The sequence below is a fragment of the Buteo buteo genome, chromosome 1, assembly GCF_964188355.1.
Source record: "Buteo buteo chromosome 1, bButBut1.hap1.1, whole genome shotgun sequence".
NCBI lineage: Eukaryota > Metazoa > Chordata > Aves > Accipitriformes > Accipitridae > Buteo > Buteo buteo.
The window spans coordinates 29,006,662-29,030,364 of record NC_134171.1 but is presented as its reverse complement, the minus strand read 5'-3'; the positions used below and the strand labels follow the sequence as shown (position 1 = coordinate 29,030,364).

General features: G+C 39.7%; 1 protein-coding gene across 1 annotated transcript in view; it reads right to left on the bottom strand.

Annotated features, from left to right (window-relative positions):
- GABRB1 (gamma-aminobutyric acid type A receptor subunit beta1) overlaps window positions 1–23,703 on the bottom strand; it is a 137,177-nt gene that overhangs the window by 26,249 nt on the left and 87,225 nt on the right. The window contains exon 5 of the mRNA XM_075025380.1: window positions 5,817–5,899. Coding sequence (XP_074881481.1) covers window positions 5,817–5,899 — 83 coding nt within the window. The remainder of the gene's footprint in view (window positions 1–5,816; window positions 5,900–23,703) is intronic.

Here is a 23,703-nt window from a genome sequence, read left to right as displayed (position 1 = left end):
ATTACTGCTAAGTATTATTAAGGAACAATTCTTAGCACTTCAGATTTTCAGGGATTGTCTTTGGCTAATTTCCACAGCATTCCTGTGAGGCGTAATGACTCACTGCCTTTCTGTTCACAGATAGTGTGATGTTCAACTATTCTTTGAGTAGCCTAAAAGCAATTCATCTGTGGGACTGCCTGGTTCCTCTGGAGCGTGCTCCTTCTGCAGTAGGAGTAAGTCTCCCTTAAAAACACAGGGGAACTCAAGAGAGGGCCAGGTTGTGGGTGCTACAGTATTGGTGTGCTCTGGCACTGCTATAGAGCTGCGCAGCTGTTGTGGATGCCCTGGGGAGCGCTGAGCTTTTGGAGGGGAAAATGTGTCTCCAGCTTGCTCGGTTTAGAGGTGGGGAAGCACCCCCGGACAGGGAGAGAACTCTCTCAGATGCCACCTTCCTGGCACCCTTTAGGGACGAAGGAGATCCTGCAGCTCTCATGTTGGGGGGGAGCCCGGGAGGGAGAGAGGGCAGCGTTTGCAGCAGCTTTCTGAGCTCACACCCATGCACGGTCCAGCCGCAGGCTGACCCTGGGTGAATAAGCGAGACTGAATTGAGGAAGCAGACAGGGCTTCAAACGCAAGGAGACAGGATGGTGCCACATGTAACACTTGTGAATCTGAGCGTAAAATCTGTTGACTGACATGCTTTCCAAAGGATGCTATTCAGGGAACCACTCGGCAGCCCTGTTGTCCTTGTACACGGGATTAGAAGAACATAAAGCTCGTGAAGTTCAGGTTTTTAAGGGAGTTTAGCAATGGTGGAAAGAACATATGATCCATCTTGGCCATGGTCTAGTGTCTCAGCACTGGTTTAACTGTTAGGCTTTTGCTTGCTGTTTCTATTGCACAGTCATACTGCTTGTGTTTGCACCTGCAGGTATCCACCTTCATGCAAGCCATGCATTTACATCTGCAGGAGAGTGGAGATCAGTTTAATAACTACTCCAGTTTAAATGCAGGATAGATATTTTACATGCCCATACAGACCTTTGACTTGGTTTAATATTCACCCCTTGTCTTTTTGCTTAAATTTCAAATTGCCATGTGCATTTTCTACAGGCATTGAACACTCCTCATAAACATGTGTCTTCATTCTGAGTTAATTTACAGTGTTTCTGCTAATCAGATCTAATTTAAAGGGTGGGGCTGAGGAAAGGGACGTCCACTTGGAACAAACATTTGAAACAACCAATAAAAAAGCAGAGAGAGAAGATTCTCATTGTGAGTTGCATTGGTTTAATTGACAAAAACGGAGCCATGCCAGTTTTCACCAGCTGAAGATCAGACATGTTACTTCTATGTCAGATTATGTGCTGCTGAGAGCTACTAGGTTTAGGGCTATTAGTACTGTATAGATTTACACATCCATACAGGTCTTTTTGCTGTCTCTGTATCCAGTTCCATTTATCATTTTCTTTCTGCATGCATCAACCTTGCATGATTACTGGCAGCACCAAGGATAAAAAAGCTGTTAAGAAACAAAGTTAAGATTAAAAGAAGGTCAATGTTACTGTTATTACGTTCCTGCTGAAGCCAAGACGACTGTAAGTAGCAGAAGAAGAAAGTCAGTGGCAATGGCAACTTAGAGCACATCTCCTCAAAGTAGTGATTATCGTTCAGTTGATGGTTTCCACAGACAGTACTGCTCTCGAAGCTGGTGCCACGTGGGCTAAACCATATAACTGTACACAGTATAAAAATGAACAAAACCACTTTCCAGTGCTTTGAAAATGGTCTGGCAGTGCACATAGTGTACAGTATCTGTCTAGCAGTGAGAGATGCTGCTTGCTGTTAGACAGGCAGTTCCAGGATGGCTTAGTGATTGCAGCACCACCTTCCCTGGCCCGTTTATTTAAGGAACAGCTCTGCCCTGGGGTTTATTTAATTCCTGTCTTTCCCAAAATTGAGGTCGATAAACCTTTCTTTTAAAGGGATATTTTTTAAACCAAGAAAATGTTAACAATTTCATTTTCATCCTAGCTCTGTGAAGATTTGTATACTGGCACAATAGAAAGCTGAATAGCTGAAGTGAGATGCAGGAGCTGGAAGGAGAGATTGAGGTTGAGAATATCATAAACTGTTTCTGTCATGGAAGAAAACATCACATGCCTAATGCATGTGGCACGAACAGAGAGGTAGTGTTCACAGTTATCACCTCTTTATTCACCCTCTCCACTCTGGCCCCTGGTAGCTTTCATGGGGATTAATGGGTACTACTAAGTGCAGAGTACACAGGACAACTGGTTTACTTGTATTCAAATGCCTAAGAAAGAAGTAGGCAGCCTGCTCTTCAGAGCTCTGTTCTTCTTCCAGGTATGATCAATAATTTTCAAGAGTTTTAGAGATGCAGAGGAGAAAAGCTGTGGTGCATAGAAGGTATATTTTAGGTGGAGAATTGTCAAAGATGCCAGTGCTCCTGACACATTTACTACCTGTGGGCTTTCGGTAGCAGGTAAGCATGCTTGTTCTTTTGGAAAATCATTCAGTTGTTAGTAGAACTGATCTAAATACTGATAAGAAGTAATGCACTCTGCCAAGTTTGACCTGTTGGCAAATTGTGAATAAAGATTTTGTTGATTTCTTTGGATTGGCTCAACAAGTATTAACATATCAACATATATATCTTTGGAGACATGAATTATTTATAGCAAGTGTTCAAAAGGTCTGAAAAGCAATTTTCTTTTGGGCATGTGTGCCTGGCCACATGGGTGACGTGGTATTCTCTCATCCCTGATTGTGTTAGCATTTTAATTGCTTATTCCATCTAATGCTAATTTTGATTCTTGATGAGGTCTCAGTGGTAGTACTGAGTCCATTCTCACCGAGCATTCATCCCTACAAAGCTTCATTTATGTGAAAGCTTGTGAATAAAGAGGTATGAGCAAGCCAAGTGTCAGTCTGGTTTCATTATTTGGGTTTCTAGCTGATAAAAGCTCAGGTACTTTGATCAGCTTGAGTCATGACTGGGCTGGAGACTTCAAATCAACTATCTCCCAGTAAATAAATTCAGGTACAAATTCAGTATGAAGGCAACTTCAGTATGAAGGCAACTTCAGTATGGATTCGCCCATTTCGATTGCTCTGGTACTATATATATATTTCCATTTCCTCTCCTGATCAGGTAGAAAAGTTACTGAAGAGATGTGTTATGCACTTTATTTTGAAAATCAAGATATGATTTGTTCTCCAAATGCATCCATTGCATGCCTTAATAAGGTTAACCTGGAGATGAGCCAAGCAGCAGCAAGCAACATCAAGAAAACTGTTTTGTGCCAAAAAAGGCAGGGAACTGCAAAGCCCAAAGGTGGGTATGCAGCTTAATGAGTGGCTCTGTAGGTCCTGTAAAGTGGTGGATTATGAGACTCGGACAGAGTTTTGCACTAGCATAAAGTAACTGGGGAGGTCAGTAGAGTGATGGGCAGCACTGGAAAGGGAAGTTACAATTGCCTACCACCTCTGCTTCTCAGGAATGAGAGGAAAATGGCTGTATATGTCTTTATACACAGGGCTGTGGTGTTGCAGTGCTTCAGTCAACTCAGAGCAATGTAGATATGGACAGGCTAACCAAAAGAAGATGTATAGGGAAAGTTAATGCATGTTGGTCTAACACAATTATTCATTACATGCACATTGACTTGGCCCAGCTCGCTACTGTGTCTGTTGAGGGTGTTTAATATAGAGTATAACCAGTATGTCCTTCCAGAGATTTCCTTGTACGTGTTGAACGGTGAACAGAGAATAAGCTATTGTGGTGACTCGGGACTGTAGGTATTGAGGTGCTTCACAGGGAACCTTGACAACACTGTCTCCCTGCTTCTGAGACGAATGCCTGCAATGCCAAAGTGCTAGGATCTTAAAAATAAAAACCACTATTTTTACATCTCTAAAGAAATAAATTAGCAGGTTCTGTTCAGACAATACTCTCTAGTAAAAACAATTTTCATTAAGCCTACTGTGAATGTTTACTTGATTGAAATAATTTGCTGGTGGAATAAAAGGTTTGTTTTTCTCAATCTGGCAGAGAATTTCTAAAATCACTATAAAATGACATTCCAGGAAAAGGAGCAAAAGCAAATAATTATTGGGGAAATATTTCAAGTTTCTTACCAAACAATTTAAAATCTAAATGAAAAGCTGCACCTCCACTGACTTATATTAAGGCTGATATTGATTATGGACTTACAGAGAAACAAAATACTTCATTATGGAGAGTAATTTTGAAGGTATGTGCCCATTTTGATGCTTTAACTAAAGCATCTTTCTGGTGCCATCAAGTAGAAATTATAAACAAGTATAAACATTGGGCTGAGAGCCCATCTTGTCTCTCATCAGTGCTCCAGACTGACTGTATGCTTTTTTCAGTGCCTGACAATTGCCACCTCACAGATATGTTGAGATATATTACATTTATGTATACACAACTGATGAAAACCTCTGCAGTTCAGAATAAATTGAAATCTTTCCCAGCAACATTTTCTAAGGCTCAAAGTGATTTTGTTTTCTTTAGTTTAGACTTACCTATTCTATATTTGTGTTACAATACTATTAAACATTTTATATGTGAATATTCCTTTGTTTCGACATTGTGAAAGTGTTTCTATTTGTCAAATCTAAGCAACTGAAGACTAATGGAATCCTTTTGAAAATTGATGCTTTGAGGTTTTGGGCAATTTAATATCTTTTCAGTCCACAGCAAAATCTTATATCATGTGTTTCTGCAGAATGAAAACTGTACTTACTGGACTTCTGAGAACTCTGAGTTCCTTGAATGGGATGTGCTACAAACAATGAAAACATCGCTTTTGTTGATGACATAGGTATTAGGAAATTATTTTGGTTAATCTTTGATCAGCTTGTTTCTCTGTTCATTTAACACTTCAAACTATGCATCAAAGCTGAGGTTCATATGTTAAAATTGTTTTTTCTCTTCAGTAAACTGAACCAAAATACTGTATTTGGGGAAATCTGTTAATCCTTTCTAGAATGTCATACTTTAGTGAGAAGTATTATTACAAAAAAAGATCGCTTAACTCTAACAGTGCAACAGTTGTAATGTGAAAAATTGAAATTCTTAGAAAATTGCTGCAATATTTTGCCTTGGACTCTATGCAGTCTTAACCAGTTTGTTTAGACAGACAGCTCTGTGGTCAGCGGCAGCAGCTGGTTTGACCAATGACAGAATAAAAATTCTTTTCAAGAGCCTTGATAGGCATTTCTCTAAAGGCTAGCATCATAAAACATATAAAGACTATGTTAATGACAAAAATTTGCAAGTGCATGCCTGGATCCTGTGCTCATGGAAGACAATGGCAAAGCTCTCATTAACCTTGGTGCTGAAGGATCAAGTTGTTTCATTTTATAACCTCCAAGTGTTCTGGTAAGACCAATTGATCAATCCTGCCACCACCATGTGGGGCAGATGTTAATCTTGATGTTAGAGATGAATGCACTGAGGTGAAGTAATTAATTCAGTTTCTGCAGTGATTAGGTGCTGAAGATGGACAGTGCTCAGTTGCTGTCCTCTAATGTAATCATCAAGAAATACTCTTCACCCTTCCTCGACAGGAGATTTTGAAAGACATCTTACAAGCTTGGATCAATCAATATTGTGAATTAGACATATTTTGGCTTATGTATTACAGAAATATATTGGGTGTGTTCAGTGTGCAAGCTCACTGGACACACAGTATTTGAACAACTTGCTCCTGTTTTACCTAACCTGTGAAGGTCTTTCAAACCACAGCGGTCATTTGGCCAACCCTCTCCCTCCAGTAACTTACAACTTTCAATTTCTAGTGTGCAATTTTGTTCATCCAGAGGATATCTGCGTAGATCCATCATGCAAGCAGCTGTTGTTGTGATCCTGTAAGGGAAGGGTGAAAAAAAAAGAGATTTGAAACCACATTTTACTTGTTTGAGAAGGCAAAATTTTCTATAGTGGCTTTTCTGTTTGTTTAAATACAGAATGGTTATGCACATGAGTTTCTGGCATACAGGTTTTACATAGCTTGTAAAGCATGATTAAATAATTTATACAGCACAATATACTGGTTACAGTATCAAGCATCAGAGCATATGCTGAATATTGTAGAGCAGGATTTTGACTGAAAACTTGATGTGCAAAAGTGTACAGTGTTTTGAAAAATATTTAGTGAGATTTCTACTTGGACATCTTATTTTTAATGTCATTAATTCAGACATCTTCAAATTGTTTTGCAAATCGTTTTATTTATAACTTGTACTGCTGGTAGCTTTCTTTTTTCATTTTGTTGTCAAATGTACCGCTATTTTAATTTTGTTTGATACATATGTGCATTTTCATCCATGCTGTGGAGATACTGATAACATCTGATTCATTATTTTTGTGGTTTCATAATTAGTTTATCATTAACTATGATAATTGAACATCACCTCTTAAAGATGTCATGATGCAATCAAACACTTGTGAAATATAATATTGTATGGTGGTTACTTAGTGAACATTGAGAGTAGCTACGATGTAGGCTGGATCTTCCAGATCCTTGCTCCTTCTAGAGGGCATGTGAGTTGATGTTCCATCCATGAAGGTATTCTCCATAGCCTAAGCTTTTTTGCAAGGCAGCTCCCCTCCTTTTGTTAGATCATAAATCACAGACCATCTAAGCAAATGCTTGCTGATAAGCTGGTGACAGTTGGGAGGAAGGTTAAGTGGCTGTGTGAGGATAGGGGTCAAATTATAGCTTCTTTTAAAGATCCCTTTAAGAAAGACACAGTGGTGCTTTCAAACTCACAAAAGTGAGTTATCACCTGCATTTGCCTCTTTTTTGTGACAGATGGGTTCTTAAATGCTTATAAAACTTCTGAAGTTGTGAATGGGCAAACTTGGCTTGTAATTTTATTGGTCTCTCTCTCTCCCTCTCTCCAGCAATTCCTACCTGAGAAAGGCAGATAACCTCTTTTCTTGATCTGGATTTGATCCTGTTGTTCCAGTTCCATGTTAATTAATGCCACAGGAACACATCTGGAGATTTTACTTTTGATGTGCTGAAAGTCAAGCATACTTATGTGCTGTATTGGGGTGATAATTCTTGCTGTCACAGAACTGACAGAATTAAAAGAAAAAAATGCCACATGCTTCATTACTGTGACATGCTTCAAATTATCATAAGTCTACAAAATCCATCTGTCTACCTGTGTATAAGGACCATCTAGCAAGTGGTGTTATGAGAAACAGTCCATGAAACTACTCTATAATACTGTGTAAAATACCATGGAAATGGTATATTTATGCTTTTCTTCAGGCTGATTTTTGTCCCATTTAATTGAATTGCATGTATCTTAACAGGTTTTGCATTTGTCAGGGAAAAGGTTGAGGGCTTCAGCAGAGGCAGGACCTCATTTAGTTTAGCCATGTACCAAATATACCTTACTGAGAGGCATCGAGAAGACATGCAGTAATCATTTGTCAGACGCCTACTTAATAATGCTTAAGATCATACATAACAATATACTAACATTAGTCACAGTTAAATGCTTTTTAATGAAGGTTTCATAGGGTAACGTTTTGTTCCCAATTAATAAATCAGCCTTTGTGGTAATTGAGTTCACCTATATCAACCAGATTTATTTAAGTGGGTACAGAAGTAGAAGCTGACATAGTGTTTCCTAGACCACAGAGTTACAGTGGCCAGCTATTTCCTAATGGCCAGTGTATTTGTACTGCTGACTTCTGCAGTTTTGCACATCCTACACAAGCTACATCAGCGATAGCAATTTGTTACTCTTTATAACATCAATGCAAATTAATTGTGCCGTAGTAAATAATGCAGTTGTTGTATACCTGAGGTTTAACTATTCCACATAATTTTTTTTTCCTGACATTGTAATTCTGACAACTGTATTGTCTTCTCACTGTTTGTGCAGTTTTTGGCACACTGGTTGGTTTGGTGGGTCTGACCGCTACTATAATCCAATAACAAAAATGAATGTACGTGTTACTAAGACACTGCATTGCTAATTGCAGGTGGGGTCTGGAAGTAAAGACGTGGATTATGCAGAAGAAAGATAATAATTGGTTTCTGGCAGCAGCAAGCGATCCAAATCTGCCTAGCCTGTCTATTGGTAATTTCTCATCCTTCATCCTTACTAAATCACTCTTTGCCTCTATGCTACAAGGAAAGGTGAAACAGAAGCAATTAATCTATGTTCTCTGCTTCCCTCAGCTCTGTTTTCATTTCCCGTAGGGCCTGTAAGGCAGTCTCCAGACTTTGGGGTCAGTCTCCATACTTGGGGGAAAGTCAAAGGTGGTGGTGGGGAGCAGCTCTCCCCCTCGTGACTCTTTTAACCCCTTAGCAGCAGTGCTGAATGCTGCTGTGGCTCTCTGGTGCAATAGGAAGCAGTTGCTTCCAGGGAAGAGGGGAGTGACAGGTTTTTGCTGAAGTTTGCAGAGACGAGAGCCGCACAACAAGAGACAGGAGGGACGACTGGAGACTATTGTCAAGCAGGTGGTGGAGGGGGGCTGTCAAGAAGCTGGAACCTTGTGGCTTCCAGCAGCAGGAGAAAGGATCCCGCTTCGCTTGTAGACCCACAACTTTGGAAGTGGTACAGTGCCCTGGGCAGGGGGGATGAGGAGCAGTATCTGCCCAAGGATGTGTCAGAGCCTGCTTGCCGAGCCTGAACTGCACTCCCGTGCCCGTGTGAATGGGAAAAGGCAGGCGGTACCTACTGGAGGCTCCTCCCTGAAGCCTCCAACCTGCCCACACAATGTGATGCCTCCTAAAGCTGGAGGTGCTTAAAGTCTCTTGGGAATCTTAGGCTTCCTTGAAAATAGCTACTTGTAATTGCAGTAGGAGTGCTTCAGGGTCCAGCAACATTCATTACCTGTAGTTCATAAATCTGCCTTTCAAGCATTTCTTTCTCCCTCACGATAGATCTCAGCTGTGTAAAGTTTTTAATGGCATTATGCTCTGGATAACCACAGAACTTGTTTAAGGAGATAAATTAAACCCAGATGCAATCATAGTAATTGCTGTCTCCATTAAAAAAAAATAATCTTTTATTATAAATTGAGTAAAATCCCAAACCTGTTACTGGATGCACTCTCTCAGTGGAGAGAGTAACTGATGGCTTGCACATGCACCAGAAGCTTAAAAATGAAGACTTTCAAATGCAGAATACAAGGGTGTAATGGTAGGAAGGGCAATGCAATAGTCTGAAGATAGGGCAAAGCTACAATACATCTGTGTTCAAGAGGATTAGTCCTGAAAACCCCTGGGCACAAGCAGTTTGTGGCAATAGTGGAATATCATGAGGCTTTGCAAAAGTTTAAGTGGAGGACTAATCCTACACTTGAAGCAGAGCTATTTATATCTCAGAGTAGGATATGTTTCTTCCAGGCTTTCCATTCTTAAAACATGTTTTAAGTTCCGGTGTTGGGGCTAATTTATTTTGTTTGTACAGTGTCTTTTACCTTACTACCCTTGCATTCTTTAGATTCTTTTGAATACAAATGATAAAAATGGGATTATGCAAAGAAGACAAGCAGTTAGGTGGAGATATAGCATTATGCTACTTCATTCATGTCAATACTCAAACATTCTGGGTTGGAGTGAAGTCTGAATTGCTAACAGGCAAGATAAATAACATTTGCAAAAAAGCAAAATGAATTTTTTTTTTTAATTTTGGCTTGGGGTTCAAATTATTTGATCCACTGCTTAGCTTTTATTTTGATATCTGACTCTCTGACTACCACATCCTTACTGTATAATCAAGTTATTTTTGGCAAAAAATAAAATTACATGAAAGAAAACATTGATGTCCAGTATTTGCAAAACTGACTTCATTAAGTAATACTGTCAGAGGTTTCCCTGCAGGGCAGCAGGTCTTGTAGGAACAAATGGTAAAGCTTAATATTTTGGGTTAAGTCATCAGTGAGCAGTTAAAGTAAGTTCAGAATGAGTGTGGGAAGTGGAGTTATGGTTCAGTACTTAGAGCATTTAATCAAAATGCTGTCAAAAAGCTGTTCCTCAATTCTTGAAGAAGAAATAGAAGTGATATTTAAGACAGCAATGACAACTAAATGTGGAGATGATCAGAGCTAAACAATGCAAATTCTGTCATGAAATGTTTCCTCTGTTTGGAGGACAGGTATCAAATTTTAATATGTTTGTTCTTTTTCTCTCAGTCAACAGAGCATAAATTATAAATGTGTATGAAGATACGAACTGGAATGGACTCATTTTTCTTTTTCCTTAAAAGCAAAATAAAATCTTCAAATCAAATAAAGAATAACCATGCTTCTCTTAATCACTGCAGAGCTTGGGCTCTAGTAAACACTGGAAGTAGGCTTTAATATCCCAGGTAAAACATTGCTTTTATTAAATCAGTGTTAATTTAACTTCAGTGGTATCAGGGAACTTAATACCATAGCAACTGTTTGACCTCAGAACCCAGTCCCATATCCCTGGTGTAATTGGCTTAATTTTTCTGGAACTTGGAAGAATCTTGATGTTTAAGATTTAATGGGATGTCTTGTAGGAAGAGTTATTGAAGGAATAGAGGAAGGCAGAAAAAATGTATATTTAATCTGCAATTTTTTTTCTTTTTCCATACCATGTACAAGGTTTAGAGTTGTCATGCCTGCTAGATTTCCAAGCGAAGCCTGTGTGCTTGACCCTGATGTAGAAAATGTCAGCTCTGAACCTGCAAACATGCCCAACTTCTAGTGCTTGGAAGAGCCTACTTACAGGATGTACATTTGAGCATTAGCATTATTTAGCTTGATATCATATATTTTATATAATGTATTGTGTACTTGGGATATCTGTGTTCAACACTCTGTGTATTGCTTGTCTGGTCAAATTCTATTAAAAAAAAAGTTACACATGTTAGTAAAATTGGGAAGAGCCAATTGATAAAAACATTACTGGCCTCTCTGCTCTTTCATTCACATATATTCTTCTCCCCAAAAGCTACTGAGCTGCCTGCTTGGGCTGCCATGCTCTCCTGTAGCTCCCCTAAGACACTCCTTATCCCATTCCTTTTTCCCCTCAGTCATATCAACATAACAGCTGCCCTCCCAAATAAGAAAGAATTTGCCCAAGTTCATTATTGTTCTTGTTAGGTTGGTTTAACATGGATCAGTTCATCAGCTGGGCTCACTGCTGGACCCCAAAGATGGTTAAAGGGCACCATCTCTGAAGGGAGTATTGATGATGAAGAACTAATGAAGGCAGTGCTCACACAGAACAAATTTTGTCAAGTTATTCCATCGTCAGTATTATGTACCAGTGAATTGCCAAGGTCAGCCCATTGCTGGTAAGCTGCTTGAGCTTTGCCTCAGACAGAAGTCCTGGAAGAGTCAAAATGCAATTCTTAAATACTGTTTCCTGTCCATCTGAGCAGCAGAGCCTAATCCTGTGGGATACATTCAATATGTCTTAGGCAGTGGCAAGCCACTGATTTAACACACAGTGTGACAGGCATCTAAGAGAGAAAGAATGGTTTGTGACTGTGTCTTTATATGTCCAAATGATTTCCAGGTCTGATGCAGGAGATGCTGGTTTGCAGTAAACATGTGCCTGTTGCTGTTGTGGTCATTTCAGTTTTCTCCAATTAATATTCTTTAACGTAACCCAGGCACTAGTTTCTTACATTGGGTTTGTGCCTACAAAGCTATGCAGTGAACCGTGTCTTTTTCACTTGTATTGGGTTTGTGTGGTAAGCTTTTGGTAGTGGGGGAGTTACAGGGGTGGCTTCTGTGAGAGGCTGCTGGAAGCTTCCCCTATATCCAACAGAGCCAATGCCAGCCGGCTCTAAGATGGACCCGCGTTGGCCAAGGCCGAGCCCATCAGTGATAGTGGTAGGTTGACCCTGGCTGGGCGCCAGGTGCCCACCAAAGCTGCTCTATCACTCCCCCTCCTCAGCTGGACAGGGGGGAGAAAATATAACAAAAGGCTCGTGGGTCAAGATAAGGACAGTTTAATAAAGTGAAAGCAAAGGTCGTGCATGAAAGCAAAGGAAAACAAATGATGTTGTTCTCTACTTCCCATCAGCAGGCGATGTCTGGCCACTTCCTGGGAAGCAGGGCTTCAGTAAGTGTAGTGGTTGCTCCAGAAGACAAAATTGCCCCGTTTCTGTCTCCCTTTACTTAGCTTTTATAGCTGAGCTGATGTTATATGGTACGGAATACCTGTTTGGTTAGTTTAGGTCAGGTGTCCTGGTTATGTCCCCTCCCAAGATCTTGCTCAGCCCCAGCCTGCCATTGGAGGGGGAGGGGGGGGGGCAAAAATGTTGGAGAGCCAGCCTTGATGGTGTGCCAGCACTGCTCAGCATTAGCCAAAACACTGGTGTGTTATCAACACCTTTCTAGCTATGGGGACAATTAACTCCATCTCAGTCAGACCCAATACATCACTTAATAAAAATCATGAGTTCTCTCTGAGAGTAGCTGGTAGCTTGGTGGTGAGGGGAAGGTAAAGCAAGAAACAGAAATCATCTTAAGCTCTCCCCAAGACATGCGCCCTTGGACAGTGCTGGGGACAAGGTAATGGGCTAGATGGACCTTTGGTCTGGTCTTTTGTCATAATTTTTAAGTTTCTGACTTTTAACCAAATTTAATGACTTTAGTGGAGGCCTACCCCTCACCACTTTGTCATCCATTTCAGGCAATCTTTCATTCTCCAAATCCTTCCTTTCCAAGTCCAGCTCGCCCAGCATGTTTATATGGATCGCCTGCAGGTGCAATAAATGAGTTTGGGGTAGTGCTTCTCAGGGAAGCAAGGTCTAACTTCCTTCAGAGGATCTAATACACAATGGAAGATGGGTGGAAATAGTCCAGTCTTCTACAGGAATTACAGCAGTACAAAGCAAGATTGATTAAAAAAGAGGAACATGTATCCATGATATTTCACTCCTGTATGTCCAGGAAATGTTTTCTATTCCCAAATATTTGATCTAGTCTCTTGCACCTGTGTGCAAGTGATGGCACTGCTTGGTCTTTAGGGCTCTAGTTATATGAGTGGTTCTGCTGAGTTACTCATGTGACCTTAAATTTTGTCAGCAGAGATTGTGGGATCCACAGACTAAGGCAAGTAGAAGTGGGTGCAGTGCATTGTAACATCTTTAGTGTGTATGGTAATATATATTTTTTAAAGCCTGAATCACGAGATCATGTAGACAGAGAGATGAGATGTGGATATTATCACAAAATACCTGAAAAAATTCACAGCTCCTTCATTCCTTTTTAGACATACACAGCCACAAGATGTGCAAAATTAAAAAGGAGAGCTCTTGGACTTGTGCATTGTAGATTCATTTATGCCTCTGTAAGCAAGCCTATGATGGTGTCAGACTGAGTCACTGGCATTTTGTGCCAAGTTGGAGCAGGTGTAAATAACTAATGCATGCTACAAAGCAGAGGAGCTGTAGGGCTGTATCTTTATCTCTGGCAATCCCAGCCATTCAGGGTGAGCAAACTATTAAAGACCACAGTATGACAATCAGCTTTGTGCTACCATCTATTCAAGTGTAAATACCCTCTTGCTAGACTGAACTGGCTCTGAATTTGAAACCTGTTATCAACATGCTGTTTATTCCCCCCCCCCCCCTTTATAGGCTGTATTTGCTTTCTTTTGTCTGTCTCTCTTTTTTTTTTTTTTTTAAATGATGAAGGGCGGTTTGCTGGAAAAGGTCACTGCCAGTCTTCCTTTAAGGATCCCAGGTTCTGAAGCACTTTGACGCTTACGGGTTTTCTGACGAGGGCTTGCAGCTGTAGTGCCTTGCGATCATGGTGCTGTGATCTATAGGACAGCAGTGTGCGCTGCCTAAGAACTGCCTGCAACAAGCAGATGGCCTTGAAGCGTCACCACCAATGCCACCTGGGCTGCTGCATGCTGGCCCCTCTGCTGCACTGGCAGAGGTATCTGTGGGACAGTGGTGTTACCCCAAACAAAGTGTTGTTTCTTGTCAAAAAGAAGTCTCCTGTCCACAGCGCGTCTCTGTGAGCAGCCGTGGGGCAGAGTCGAAGGGGTGGCGTGCTGCAAGGAGTGAGGGCCAGCAAGCGGCTGCCTCCTGGAGAGCTGGCCCTGCTGCTGACCTCCTCTTCAGCTCATGAACCTACAGTCTCAACTGCCATTCCTCCTTAAAAGCAGATCTCTTATTAAGCTCTGTAAATCCAGAGTGAGAGCTGCTCCTTAGTAACAAGCGTGCGGGTGGGCTAGACTATGGCACGTTGTCAAGGTGAGAACCTGATGGGAAGGACTCGTTACGCTCCCTCACTGCCTGCATCACGTTCTCTTCGGGTTTATTCAGTGATCCACATTGAAATCTAGCACTATGCTGTCATGCTCAGCATATTTCAAAATTTGATTTGGGGTAGCAGCTGGTTGATTTGAAGGTAAGTTTTGGAGTCAGGAAAAGAAAGCCAAGTATATTATAAACACTAGCTCAATGGATATGCATCCCTGAACTCGCCTTCACAATGAACCAGATCTTTGAACGTAGAGACCTGTGAAGCATGACCTAACACAGTAACATCCACGTGAGGAGGTGTTCAACTCTTTCAGGGTCTCTGATTCCTGGGAAGAAGTCAGGATTTCTTACACTATACTATGTATGCATTCTGGCTAACTCTTTTTATATTTTGTTCACATAGAACATCGACTTCTACAGGCAGTGACAAGTAGAAGTGTCTCAAAGGTTAGATAATCTTTGACTTGAGTGCTGTAGGCACTAAAATATTTTGAGGAAGGGGATATGACATTTCAGTTGTCTTGGGAGATTTACCTTGGCACTTAAAGTAATTATCAGTAAATTAATCATCGTTATTTTGCTGAGAGAAACAAACCCTTGCTGAATAGTCTGATTTTTAGCTGCCAGAACTCTGCTTCAGAGGACAGTTACCTAGTACTATCACAAAGCAAGGATGGGGTGAGGAGTTTACCCAAAATGGGGACAAATAGGCTTGCCAGCTCCTGCCTTCCCCAGGAGGAGAGCCTGAAGCTCCAGGGCAGCGGTGGGCGTAGGAGGCAGTGAGGAAGGGAGAGATCTGATGTGGAGGAGTGGGGGGAGAGAGGTAGTGGGAGAAAAGGTCTGTATAGAAACTTCTAAAATCAAAACCTTAAGCCAGATATGTACTTTTTATAGATAAGGTAAGATCTTTTTCTGTTCAATACAGTGTATCAGAAATAATGCAGAGTGAAGATGAATGACTTGCTTGTAAAGATCTAGAAATATATATATAAAAAAATCACTAAAATGTTACAATGCAACTTTTTAAATATTAGCAAAAAGCTCTCTTTCCTTGATGCTTGTAAGCCAAATTTCAGTGCAATGAGAATTTTTACTGCACAGCTATAAACCCATGAAAATAAATTTTATAATATAAATCCCAAGAGAACTATAACAATACCAGGGCAAACAAGATACTTCAATAAAAAGTGCCTGAGAGTTGGAGCTGAAATTTACTGCAAAAAGTAATTTAGTTTGACAGCACAAGTATGTTGCAAGCCAAAAAGAAAAAGAGAGTGAGCCAGATGGGAAGTGCTTAGCATAAAGGAAGGTCCAAGAGGGAAGTAAAGTCAGATAGCTGGTTTTCAGTCTGGTTTTAACAAAAAAAAAAGGTGCTAAATCTGTAACTTTTTCAGTATCTCTACACAAACCTTCTACAAGTGACTAAATGCAAGAAGAGTGATGTTACAACTGAAATTCCTAGCTGCAGATAATATCCACAGACTGAAATATCCTGCTTGAGGGACTAGTGGTATGCTAGATGGCATCAGTGATGTTTAGTGTCATTTGGTATCTTCATGTTTTGGGATGTTTGGTTTTTTGTTTTTTTTATTCCAAAATAAAACCAAACCAGACACCAAGATATGTATTGTGTATGCGTGAAAGACAGACATGCACATGTTCAGATGTCTCCTGTGCTTTGGCAGTAGAAGAATCTAGGCAACATCTTCCACACCCAGCCTGGTTTGTAATTGGAAGGCTTCAGGTTGTGCTTGGTCAAAATGACTGGCAAAAAAGATTGTTTCTGGGATCAGACATTCTTCATTTTGACCCATCGCTATCTAACTTCCTTGTAATGAAGGAAGATCTTCCTGGATTTTGGAAGCAGGGGTGAGGCTGGAAGAGAGTGCTGTCATTTCCTTGTAGGTGCTGTGCGACCCTTCAGGAACTGTGACTTCTCATGTAGCTTCTACATGTCAACATTACCCATATCAGGGCATCTCAAAGAGAAACCTGCAGTCAGGGGAGGAAATGTACAGAAGCAAGGATTAAAACAACTCCTTGCTTTCATCTTTCTTGCCTTCTTCTGATGTCTGGCCTGTTGGATTTTCCAAGATGGGGAAGTCTGCTCCTTTTCCAGTGGTTTTAGCTTTACCTATGCACTGGAAAAACAGGCCAAAACAATGTCTTCGGTACTAACTACACAAACTTGGCTGAGAAACATAGAGATCTAGTGGTTTTAAATGAAGAGAAATGAGGTGTTATAAGCTTTCATGGGTGGCAGGGAAACTCTTTCATAGTCGAGAAGCTCAATCTTTTCGTGATTTTGCAAAACATGAGAAACAGAATGATTTTGAATGTAGCGTGTCCTCTGACTCTCTGTTACACGGTTACTATTACTAAAAACACAGGTTGTCAGCCCTTACTGTTGGTTCACAACACCTGTGTAGGCCAGCAGAAAGGGCAGGGCTCTGAGAGAGGAATTGGGAACACCTGGGGAGGTACCTGCCTCTTTTTGTTGGTTGTGTCTGGCTCAATATCTAGCTTCTTCTGGAGCCATGAACTGAGTGGAGAGCTGCCTTGGGGGTGGGGGGAGGTAGAAAATTAAGTGCTAAATTTCTGTGGGTTTTGTGGAAATGGGTGCCTGACCACGATCAGTGTCTGTTTAAATATGTGATGCTAGGCTTTTTGCTGATGGTAGGTGAGCCCTGCTTCTTTTTTAGCTGCAAGGAACAGGAAATTAGTAATTAATCAATTGCAGAGAAATTTGACTTGAGATTTTTAGGGCTTTGTGGTCCTATGTTGTTTGAAACTACAGTCCCTGCTTCTAGGAGAGTGTAACAGAGAGGGAAGGCAGCATTTTCTACAGGGGTCTGGTGGAGAAAAGAAGGAAAGGTAAGAGACAGAAGGAAACCCTGATGCAAAGGAAAAGAGGCTTCCACTTCAATCTCTGGTTAGTTTTATGGCCACATTTCTTTATAATGAGCTCATCTATGAAATCTATTGATCATATATATCACCTATGAAAGATTACAATAGCAGGAGTAATGGTTTCTTAACGTATGGTATTGTACTGCTTTATGTTTGTAACTGACTGTAAGACCTAATACTCATTAAAATATGCTTTTACCACTTATAGAGAAGATCTTAAATTATCAAGCCTTTACAGACCACTCAAGCAATTCTTAATATAAAGTGTGATTGTTTTCTGAAGGCTTTTCTCAGGTCTTTGGTTATTCACTGTTTTACCATGTTCTCCCATCCTGACCAGACAGTAAACACACCTCATTTGTTCCAGATAGGTAGCTGTATGTGAAAACTAATAATTCCAGTCAGTGAAGCTGGCAGTGTAATTATGTCTTGATACATATGTTGTGAGGAAACGTGAGTGCATCTGAAGAAGCTGAGCTGCTGCAATTTATCTACCATGTGTGGTGACTGATTTAATTGGAGAACTGAAGGTAAAATGAAAATCCTGCACTATGACCTTAATGAGAGGATCTTTGCTTTTGCCAAAATATTGACACTGCTGGCAGTGTAAAGCGTGAACAAAGAAATTGGATTGCTTTCTTGCATACCCCTGACTCAGGAGGAACACTGGCATGATTTTTGTGTAGAAAACTGATTGATGATCATGCCCTGTCAATGGATCTTAAGTGGAAAACAAGATAAATCAGAGAAGAAATGAATGTTTTCATTGCATGTGGCCCAAGACTGATTCTGTGATAGTGAATAAGTTTTAAGGCATGTATTATTTCAAAGGGATTTCTAGTTACAACAGCTTATTAATTCTCATAACTTTTTTTTGAATGAGCATAAATTAACATTGAAATAAACTTGGGACAGTAAGGTGTTTCTGTTATTCCAGTACAGCTTTTTTGTAGTTCTTATGACTTATTTTTCTTTGTGAATTGTTCTGTTGAGTCAGTTAAAACAAACATAGGAAAAAAGATTGTACTCTGCCATTCATTCTAATTAGAAAACAAGACCTGGGACACAGTGGGAAGGGAAGGATCTTTGCGTTGTTGTTAGTACTACTGGAAATACCACCTCATGATATTTCTTTCATAACCTGATCAATATGTGTCTTAAAATACTTGGGATTAGTAGGGCAAACTATTAAAAAGGAAGTTTTTTGGAGAACCATGTTTTTCTGATAGTTACCCCTCTAATTTGCAGCCTGAATTGATTTATACCTGGCATGTACCCCTTTGCCTTTGGGACAGTATTGTCCTGTGGCTTACAGAGCACTTTTCCCTAATGTTATTTTGCCTCTTTCTGGACAACAAGCACATCTCCTGTCAGTACTTCTTTTGCTGGATGAAGCAAAATTCTCTGTCCTTGTTAAGCAGACGTGTCCTTTCCCAGCTGCAGTAGCACTAGATGAAGAGGTTATCATCTTCTAATTTATTCTCCCCTTCCCTGGAACTTAAAATCCATTATTATCTACTGCCAGAGATACTGATGTGAAAACACCTTGAATATCTTTGTGAATCTGTTTTTGTTGACTGGTAGTTAAATTGGGTATGGTGGTAACTAGCTCATAGTGACTGAAATAGATTAGGAAGTGTTCACCAAAGCAACCTTAGTTAGCATCTCTAAGAGCTGTAATCACTAGAAGAGAAATGGTGACGGGTAACTTGGAGTAGACTGGGAGAGACCTTCTTAAACCAGCACAGCATAGATTAGGAGAGAATATATTTGTACATGTGTGGGCTCCTCTGTGTGAATGTTTTATCTGATCTTGTCCTTTTCACCTAGTTCTTCAGCTGGGCTTGCATAAGATGGAGCAGGTTAACAAGCCCCAGAGAGTAGCTTAGTCATACTTAAAGCATTTAGTTTCTCCTGACTGCCAACACCGATGAGTCATACGCAGATTTCCTCTGAATGGGTCACATCTTTGAAAAGAAAATTGGGTTCGTGCCAATGAGATTTTTATCCTAAAAGATCTGTTAACTAAACTCAATATTGATAACTTTGAACTGGTAGGGGGGGTGGATATTTTGTATTTGAAGGTGTTGGGTGTATGTGTGAATATTTTCATTGTTTTTGTCTTTCAGTAGTGGTAGTCATTTTACAAGATGGGTAGCAGCTGTGTATACCAAGAGTGTCTTATGGGGAAGAAAAAGGTACAAAAATTGTAAGCAGTTCTAGAGTAGAACTTTATTTATACTTTAATAGAGGTGAGAACAACTTGCTCCAATGTTGAAGCTTTGTCTTGATTTTTCTTTTGGTTTTAGACTTCCTTTATATTAAAAATGTAATTTCTTTTTACTTTTAAACAATGATACTTAGCGCTCTCTTATATTCACTGAATGCTGTGCGCACCAGTGATCCAGCAGACTGATACGTAGCTGTGTAGCACCTTGAATGCACAACATCTGTTGCTGCTCCTCTGTAAACTGAACATCCTTCATAGACAGACCACACAGGATTGTTATAAATGGTGTTATTTCAGGAATTAAATGTATGTTTTATAATTTGAAGAAGTGTGCATGTCCTATAGACAATATACTTCTAGAAATGCTTTCCCCATGGTATCTTGGAAGACCTTATTTTGTCTGTTTGCTATTTTTTCCAATATTTTATTTTATTATTCCAAAACATACACATTACTTTTAAAAGTTTCATTAAAAGATTGCCTGGTCATCCAAGTTAGGCACTCAAAATCCACTAGCTATTCTAATTTCTCCTCAGCACACAACATTTTTCAAATGCATGGAATACAGGACAGCCAAAGAGACAGACCTCTTCAAGTAGGAGAGTAAAAGGTCCAAGTAAGTACTTAAAGTTCAGGTTGTCCGCTCCATGCCTCATTATGCAGCACAGACATACTTTTTGATACTTAGCGTTTCATAGGGCTGGCAGGTTGCAATTAAAACTGTGCCAATTTGTATCTGAAATCCAAGAAGAGGTATGAATAGAATCTCCTGGTACCTTTTTACATATTCATTTTGACTGTAGAGCTGCGTTTAGGGTACTCGCATAGAAAGGCTGTCTAGAGAACACTTGATTTTTCAGTAAAATAATGAAGGTTAGCTATGTTCTGAGTGGTGGTGCAAATGCATTTGGGAAGATCGTGTGCACTTGTGAAATGTGAGGAAGCTGGATGTTATGTGAATGTGGGGAGGTATTAGCTATTGGCTCTTCCAGCAGAGACAATCAAAGCCTTGATGAAATAAACAAAATGAGCACGTTTTATGAACCAAAGCCATGAGCTGAATGAGAGCAAGACTTGTTTTCCTCAGGTCCATAAACGTCAGTACAGATAATATCCATGTACATTTGAGAATTTTCTGGCTCAGGCTCTGGTGTTGACCTGTGTCAGGCCTTCTTGTCACCTTTTTCCTCCTGCCTTGAGTAAGCTTTAATATTCTGCAAGCTCGGACTCTGCAGGCTTTTGTTCTCTCCTAGCAACATATCTGCATTTGATTTCTACAAACTGTTGACATATAATTCCTCACAGTATCTGTTGTGCCTGTTTCTTCCATCTTTAGCTTTAAGAGCGCAGTATGATAGGCTGTTGAATGCTACTGTGCCTTTATTCATGCAATGTTCACAAGGACAGAATAAGCAAAAATCTCCTCAGATGATAGAGATGCTCTTTACCGTAACATTAATATACTGCATGAAAAATGAAGCTTATACAAACAGACAAATTTCTTTTCCGCTCAAGTTGTCTGACTCGTTAAGGAGAGTTTTCAGATAAAATCAAGTTGTTTATGGTGTTTAATTCTCGCTTTGTGTTGTTTTGTCACAACCTTGGTGAGTTGCGTGGCTTCTTGGAGCCCCAGGAAGTGGTTGGGTAATTTTACTTCTTTTTTCTCACGGGACAAGAGAGAAATACAGTAAGACACTGCTGCATGACTACTGTATTGTATTTTCTTCTGGATTACGTAGTTCAGAAGTTCTCCCCTGAAATGTTTTAATGATGGAAGCTGTAATAAATTACATGGGCATTCTTTCATCAAGGTAGCTAATGAAAATATAGAAAAGTATGAAAGACATCATGCCAACCTGTATTGTTCTGAAACTCTCATCCTTCCACTTTCTGTTCTGTATAAATTTTTTGCTATTACGTTTAGTAGCTAAATAACATGTTATTGCTAAGGCTAGGTGTTCAGGTAAGCCTAAAGAAAAGGTGCTCTACAGCCTTGATGACAGCTCAGTGGATGGATTATTATGAACTCTAGATTTTCAAAGAGCAAGATGGCTTGCTTCAGAGATAAGCAAACGGACAGTTCCTCTCTTACCCCCAGCAGATCAAGATGCAAAAGGAATATATAATTTATAGGGAATGATTTACAGTCTGGGTTTAGCCCCTTTTTTGCTGTTTCAAAACCATCTGAGAGAGCAGGAGTTCCTCAGGTGAATAGGCTTAATGCTGTTTGCTGTTTTTTTGCCTTCTCTTATGGGCTGCAGAGGGTTCACTATAAGGAGCTATCACACTGTGTTCAAATTCCACACTGGTTGTCCAAGGGTTTCACAGAATGATTTCTTTTCCTTGAACGGACACCTTATTTTTGTATTGAAGGAAGGAGTTGGGAACCTTTCCAGGAGAGGGATCTAAAAATGGGTTTGGAAATGTTATATATTGAACTTTATATATTGCAGCTTCTACAAGTTTAATACAGTCTTCTTGGGTCTAATTTGAGGCTCCTTTGGAAGAAGGAATATTTACGTATAAATTTTACTTCTTGTTACATTTACACAAAATAAGCGCATGCCTGGTATAGTGGGAAGAACTATGATAAGTTTTTCTTCCTTTGATCTTTTAACTCCTCTTGCTATGGCCAGGGCTGTCTCTTTGAGTATACTAATAGCTCTTAAATTTGGCAAATAATACCTTGCTTATACTGACAAAATTCCTACAGGTGACTGAGTATGGCAAAAGATTGAGTTATTCCCCATGTCAGTGAAAATTCATGGACAGCGCTGTGCAGTATTCAGGGAGCTTTACTTATAATCTTGTAGGCATGCAGGCCTTTGAATTTTTTTCAAGAAAACGCTTTGATATTTTCACTGGCATCTTAAAAATAAGCCTGACATTTTACCACTAAGAAATAATAGAAAAAAAGGAATTAGAAATGGAATAAAAGATCACTAGTGAATGAAAGCTCAGATATATATACATATCAGCCATCAGCTCAATGTTCATAAAAGATGGAAACTCCCATTGCCATTGAGAAAACATTTCTAATGAAGCGGGTACTCCACTATTGATGTCCAATCTTGAGCTTATAGGGAGACCTACAAAACATCCTCAAAGGTGAATCTGGAAACTAAGCTTGATGGCTGTACCATTCACAACCAGAAGAGTGAAATGATATGGGTACAAAATACTTATGGGAAAAAGCTGCTGCTTATAATTCTGGGTAGTCTAATTGCACAGCGCTCTGAACGGCTGTACTTGGTGGAATGGAAGAGGTAGCGATTGCAGTATGGGTTGAAATATTCTATATAAGTTTTGTCAGGAAAGAAAATACTGAGGGATCTGTGAGGTCAGAGCAGTTGTTCTAACCTGTACTTAACCTGAAATTTGTTGCTTTGGTTTGACCCAAAATTGAGCTTGTGTGCCTGAAAACTTGTATATTTTTTGGCAGTTAAATCAGGTGGTGCAATAAAACCACTATTCTTCAATAGAAACAAAGATGAATTTTGGTATTTTTCTTTTCCTGCAGCCCTAAAAGTGTTTTACTAGGTTTTTCTGTTCCATCTGGGCTGTTGTTGCTTGTTGGTTTTTTTTGTTGTTGTTGTTAATCAAACTGAATAAACCTAATTGTGTTTTATGGCATCTTTAATGATAGCCACACAGATCATCTGCCTTTCTGGATCCCTTATATCTAGCACACAGGCTGTCTGTTTTAATCTCCATGCATTTCCCAGAATTAGGAATATTTAAAAATATTTTAAGTATTTAGCAAATTCCAAGCAAATGGATTTGTTATACAGAGAAAAATTATTTATTTTTCTCCTGTGTAGTGATTTGCTTATGAGAAATTAAGCATTCAGTGACTCTAAGGTTGATAATATACCATATGTAGAGTAATTAAATATTACTGCAACATCTGTGACACACCTTCAAAACAAAACTCTTCTCTTTGCTTGTTTTCCAAAGGCAGAGTCCCAGCAGGGGGCTCCCAGGTAACACTGAGAAATCTTTGGTAGTCTTAATGCACACTTATTGCCCACAATTGGATGATAGCTGTGTATTTTAAAAAATTCTAGAATTTGAGTTAAACTACTACTTAGAGAATTTTTTTAAAAGCATTTTACTTACAGAAGGTTTTAGTTGCTAAACTCTTTTTGGCTCATCTTAAAGTGTTTCAACAGTAATTGCTGTTCCTTGGATCCAAAGGTAGATGGTGAAAAGCTGAAATATTTGTCTTAAATATTTTTAAAAAATCTAGCTGATATAGGTCTTGTGCCAGTTTAGGCTTAACACCATCTAACATCCCA